The 5,693-nt window shown below is 41.7% G+C and overlaps 1 protein-coding gene across 1 annotated transcript in view; it reads left to right on the plus strand.

Moving 5' to 3' along the window:
• Positions 1–681: 681 nt before the first annotated feature.
• The window catches only part of SEC63 (SEC63 homolog, protein translocation regulator), a gene marked incomplete at its 5' end in the record, with an annotated part of 35,886 nt that continues 30,874 nt past the window's right edge, over positions 682–5,693 (plus strand). Inside the window, 5 exons of the mRNA XM_015406356.1 lie at positions 682–796; positions 1,967–2,079; positions 3,340–3,401; positions 3,874–3,932; positions 4,733–4,783. Of these exons, the coding sequence (XP_015261842.1) occupies positions 682–796; positions 1,967–2,079; positions 3,340–3,401; positions 3,874–3,932; positions 4,733–4,783 (400 nt within the window). The remainder of the gene's footprint in view (positions 797–1,966; positions 2,080–3,339; positions 3,402–3,873; positions 3,933–4,732; positions 4,784–5,693) is intronic.

Consider the following 5,693-nt stretch of genomic DNA (forward strand, 5'->3'; position numbering starts at 1 on the left):
CCATGGGGTTCCTTGAGAGTGTTATCTGACAAGGATAGGAATGACAAAGGTTTCCAGAAAGGTATCTTGCCCACCACAACTGGTATTCCCTTGTTTGGGAGTGCTAGGTGAATTCTAGGCTATGATCTTGATTTCTGTGCAGCTGTAGTGAGGGCAGATAAACCTGGCTGGTGCCCTGTGTGAACTCATATATGAGTAGGGGTTCCATGGCAGGTATACAGAGGACTCCTTGGTAGAGCTGAAACTGATTCTCTAAAGGTAGGGAACTTGGATATTAATTCAAATAGATTAGATTGTTGGAGTACATAGACAGCAAATCTTAAATTCTGCATTGGTTTAATAATCATCAGGACAGTTTATATACAAACATCCACTTGGTCATTGGTTTCAGAACTCTGGTTAGGCTGTTCCACACATACCCTATTTGCTCGTTAGGTTGCATCATCCTATCATATACCACAGAGGAGACAATAAGTTACCTTGCGTAGGAGGTTCCTGCACAATTGAAGAAATAGGTTTTTCAGTATTGTCAACATGCTTTGGTAATCATGCAGTCCCCATTTATTATGACACTGTTGCCTGTGGTACTTAGATTCCTTCAAATGTCAATATGCAGTTGTTGCATAAATTATTTTCAGATTCTTAAATTTTGGGAAACACTTTATCTTTCAACTTCAACAGGAAAATAATTTTGCTTGCTGGATGGGCACTCTTTTTGTTCCTTGCTTACAAAGTTTCCAAAACAGACAGAGAATATCAAGAATACAACCCATATGAAGTATTAAATTTAGACCCGGTAACTAACATCATTAACTTTTTTAATGTTTTGACATAAATTGACACATGCTTGTACAAAATGATGGGGGAGATTGAAGGAGATGTGAAAGTGTCTTGCATGTAAAACATAGCAAAAAGTAATACACTTGAGTTTTTTACTCTTCTGAGCATCTTATAATTTGGGATGTCAGCATTTCAGAATAGCATTTGTGTAATGTAAAACACAGTTATGGGAAAACGAACATCAATGTTGACACAAAGTTTGAGTCCAGTGGCACCTTTAAGCTTATACCCTGGACTCAGACTTTGTTCTGTTGCTTTGGACCAACACGGTTACCCACCTGAATTAATATGTAATGTCACTCTGCCATACAGTGCAGATAATTTTTTTAAAAGTTATTCTGAATTAAGACAGGAAAGGGCTAATTAAGTTGGGGGGGGGGGGAATCCCAATCATCTCCCTTTCACTACCAGCTATCTCCACAGCTTTTCCCTTCTGGCTTGCAGTCCCCCATTGCCCAGAGTTTAGTGCATTGTGGTTTGTCACTTCCCCAATCCCTGGTTTACTGCTGCCTCCTGGTGGTCATGGTCATTGCCAGCAAGATGGCTTCTGCATGTTTTGTGCACCATTTTGAGAGGTTGCATTTTGTGTGTGTGAAATCTGCTTGTTTAAAACTTTTTCTCTCTCCCCCTCCTGCATTTTTGTTAAACTAAGATTTTCCTGTGCACCAGTGGGATTCCCCCTGGCTTGAGACCTCTGGCCCTGTTGTATGGATTTGCCTAGGCACATGGGGGGCAGGATCATGGCTATTAGTTATAGGGATGGGGTGGGGTGGGGATGTGTTGCTTCTTGAATTGTGTGAAGAAAGCATTCTGACACTGAAGCATTGTAATCTGAATCCAATTCTGAAGCTTTAAAAGGATCAGTTCCTTATTTGCCCATGAGGAATAGTGACACATCCTACAGTGTATTCAGTAACAATTGAAAAGGAGCATTGTGTGTTCCTTTATTGTTGGGTTTAATCAAATCTTGCAACTTTGTTTAGTGTGCAGTGCAGTGCTTTGGTGAACTCTTAAAGTGGATGGAAATGCCTAAACCATAGTTCCTGCAAAGCTCAGGGGGGAAAGTGGTATGGTAGAATATGTCACAGTGTGTTTGTTATAACTAATATGAAAGTTTATTTTATAGGGAGCGACTGTATCAGAAATTAAAAAACAATACCGTCTACTATCGCTGAAATACCATCCAGATAAAGGAGGCGATGAAGTTATGTTCATGAGGATTGCTAAGGCTTATGCTGCGTAAGTTTTTGGCACTAGAAGTACAACTTGTGGTTGATGGAAAAACTAGTCATCTCTAAAGGCTGACATCCTGATCTTAAACCTTTGAGCTGTTTGGTGTACTACTAACATCAGCAGTGCTATCCCAAGTTACTGCCTGTGCTTTTGGTATATTTCATCCTAAACTAGTATGAGATGCCGCTGCAAAAATTAAGAGTAGGCTGCCAAGAAGTTTCTAAGCATAATACTCTCATCTTCTGGCAGATCTAATAGCTAGATAAAGGCTTAAACTCCCCTCGAGATCATCTAGATCATTTACAGTCAAAGACAAAACATGGACTTCCCGAAGTGTATTTCGTCGTATAAGACATTTGAGAAGAGATAGTGGTGCTGCCGTCAGTGTTCACAAATGAGGATTAAACTATGCTTTAGAATCGCAGTTTGTTTAGAAGAAACACATTCCAGTTTGTCCAGAAACCCTCATTTGGGCTTCATAACACACTGGGATTAGAGTGAAGACTTCCAAAACCAGGGCTTTACTCATATTCCATTTCCAGGAGGGAAGGAGGAAGGGGGAGCATGGGCATGACCAACCAGTTGTTTGTCTGTGATAAACAAACACTGGACAATCTGAGAATGGCTGTAGTAATAAGATGCTTAAATCAGTGAAACACGAACCTAGGGGTTAAGTGTTCCATGGAGTGCATGTCTTTCTTTCACTGATCTTTCCCCTCCTTTCTTGCTTTCTTACACTTCAGTTTTTACTAGTATCATCAGTTTTGTAAAACCCCAAACGATATGCAGGACAAATGATACACACTGACATGGGTTTATATAAATTGGTTGGAGAACTTGGAGTACTGTGTAATAAATTTCATCAAACTAATTCTTTACTGGTAAGCTTCTTTTTGATTTGATATAGGAATGACCATCTGCAAAGCCATGCAGACTTTTCAGCTTATTGTCAAAAACTGATTTGAGGCACATATGTAGTCTGGATAACTAACGTAAACCTGTAATTTTAAATTGTGTGTGCACCATTTTGATTGCAGGCATTGGCCAGCAGAGGTCACTATTAGCCAAATATAGTAATTACAGGCCCTTGATGAAAAGCTTGCACCTGGATTCTTAGCTTTGCTCTGTGCTGGCAGTGCTGTTGTAATATCATGCTCTGTTCTAAGGACTTATTTTTTTGGTATAGCAAGCACTTAGCGATTAGCATAAGATAAACGAGAAATAAGTGATGGGATTTCTAATGTGCTTTTCTCTCCCCCTTGTTAGTTTAACTGATGAAGAATCTCGAAAAAATTGGGAAGAATTTGGTAATCCCGATGGGCCGCAAGGTTGGCTTTTAATAATATAAATTACTGTATCTATTATGAAATACTCAGCTCTTGTCCTGATTCTTGCAATATTACTTTTGTATTTGGATTGTTGTAGACTTGATACATGTGATGTATTTATGTTTACTACAACCATTTGAGGTATTAAAGACTGGGAAATAGCAACATGGACAGAGCTATTTGCATCATATTTGAAGTGGGGATACCATATCCCAAACCAGTAATTGGTCCGTTTTGTTACACTGGGCTCAGTAGTAGTCCAAAGAGATCTAGCATGGTAAATTTCCTTAAACCTTGGTTTATGAGTTAGATCACTTGAATGCACTATCTTACACAGCAAAATTTTATATAAATAAATTAGAGTTAAGGGAACTTGCATAAATTTCAGGAAGTGCTGGAAAATTAAAGAACACCTAATGAATTTATGTGAACTTACTGTGTTGCCATTTCATGACATTTCTGTTCTTTGTAGCTACAAGTTTTGGGATTGCATTGCCAGCTTGGATTGTGGATCAGAAGAATTCTATTTTGGTGAGTTAACACTCTGCTCACTGCCAAACTGGCTGTCAAGCCTAAAGCTGCAGTGCACATTGTGCATGAGCGTGTGGGGCTTAGACACTTACCGAAAGGAGATTACTTGCACATGCCGAAAGTGAAGGTAGACCTTTCTCTTTAAGGAGCTACCTGTGAGAAGTGCATGAATTTGGTCCAGTTGGAATCATGGCCATTCTGTAGAAAGTTAATACATGCTTGCTTGTTTGCTTCTGCCTAGAATGGTGCAATCTAATCTGCCCGCAATTAGTCCATAATGATTTATAGGAGCTGTTTTATAGCACTGAAGTTAGGAGCATTGTTGGGTGGCTCATCATTCCAAGCTGCATTCTGCCAGGGATGAAGAAAATGACCTCCTAGCCAGTTTGACATGGAGTTACGAAATCCTTTCCCAACAATCAACGTCCATTTCTGTTTGTCATCCTCTGCACTTAGCAATTAGCATACAGACCAATTGGCAGGAGATTATTGGTTATGAAGCAAAATTGATCTGCAAATGAGGGTCTTTGCTGTTCTAGCTGTAAAGTAAATAGTGATCTTGCTCAGTAACAAAATGGAAGGGCTCATAGATAAAACATATGGTAGTTTCCCAGTAACCATTAAGTCATGCTCGATTGTTGTAGGTTTCTGGAATTTTTCTTTACTCATTAGTAGTTGTGCCCTTCAAACATCCTAATAGATAGCTGTAGTGATGACAACTGTGGTAATTTCACATGTATAATTATTTTGTAACTTTGTCAGGGCACTTCTGATATTTTCTTTCCATTCTGTCTTTCTAGGTTTTGCTAGTGTATGGATTAGCATTTATGGTTATTCTTCCAGTGGTTGTAGTAAGTATTGCTTTCAGTGTGGTTTGATAAAGCCCTGAGCTCACTGCCATTGTTTCCCTGCAGGTCCTAGAAATGGTAGTGAGTAAAGTCACTGCCCTATGATTACATCAGCTATGTAGCAACTTAGTTCATTCAGAATCCACTAATCACAGCTTCGTTATGTAGAGTTTAGTTTTTATTGCTGGGCACAGAAAACAGTTGAAACCTGAACAGCATTCATATAGCCATCCCAAATGCTTAGGAGTGTGTTGCAGCCACTGATAATGTTACTTTGCCCCTTATGCCTGAGTGTGTCTGAAAATGAAAATTGAATGGCTTACAGAGTCCTCATCACTATATCTAATAGCCAAGTTGCCCCCTCCGTGCGGATCGCTATATCCGCACTTTGGGGGCACTTGGGGGGCAGGGGGAGGTCTGTGCACTCCTGGGGCAGTCCCCAGGGGTGCACAAAAATCTAAAAACTAAAAAAAAATATCGGGGGGATGTTTAAATCCCCCCGAAAGTGCCAGAGTGTTCGTGCGCATGCGCACGAACGCTCTTTAGCCGACCTTGCCGCAGCCACCTGGAGGAGGCCGGGCGGGCAGGCAGGCAGCCGGGGAAACAGCGAGGCCCGAGGCAGCCTCGATTCGGAGCCGGAAGGGGGGGGAAACAGCCGCTCCGAGAGACACCCCGCCGCCAAGTGAGGAGGGGGAAGAAAGTCGGGGAGGGGAAGAGAGACTGCCGAGGCCCGGCGGATGTAAGCCGCGCGGGCCTCGGTACACGGGGAAAAAGAGAGAGAGAGTGGGGGGGAGGGGGGAAGAGAGACTGGGGAGGGGGGAGAGACAGCCCGGCGAGGCCAAGCTTTGACGGGGGGGAGAGAGAGAGAGAGAGATGGTGGGGAGAGAGTGAACGGGGGGGAAAGACAGAGAGG

Source organism: Gekko japonicus, unplaced genomic scaffold, assembly GCF_001447785.1.
Source record: "Gekko japonicus isolate JY-2015 unplaced genomic scaffold, Gekko_japonicus_V1.1 scaffold2508, whole genome shotgun sequence".
NCBI classification, from domain to species: domain Eukaryota; kingdom Metazoa; phylum Chordata; class Lepidosauria; order Squamata; family Gekkonidae; genus Gekko; species Gekko japonicus.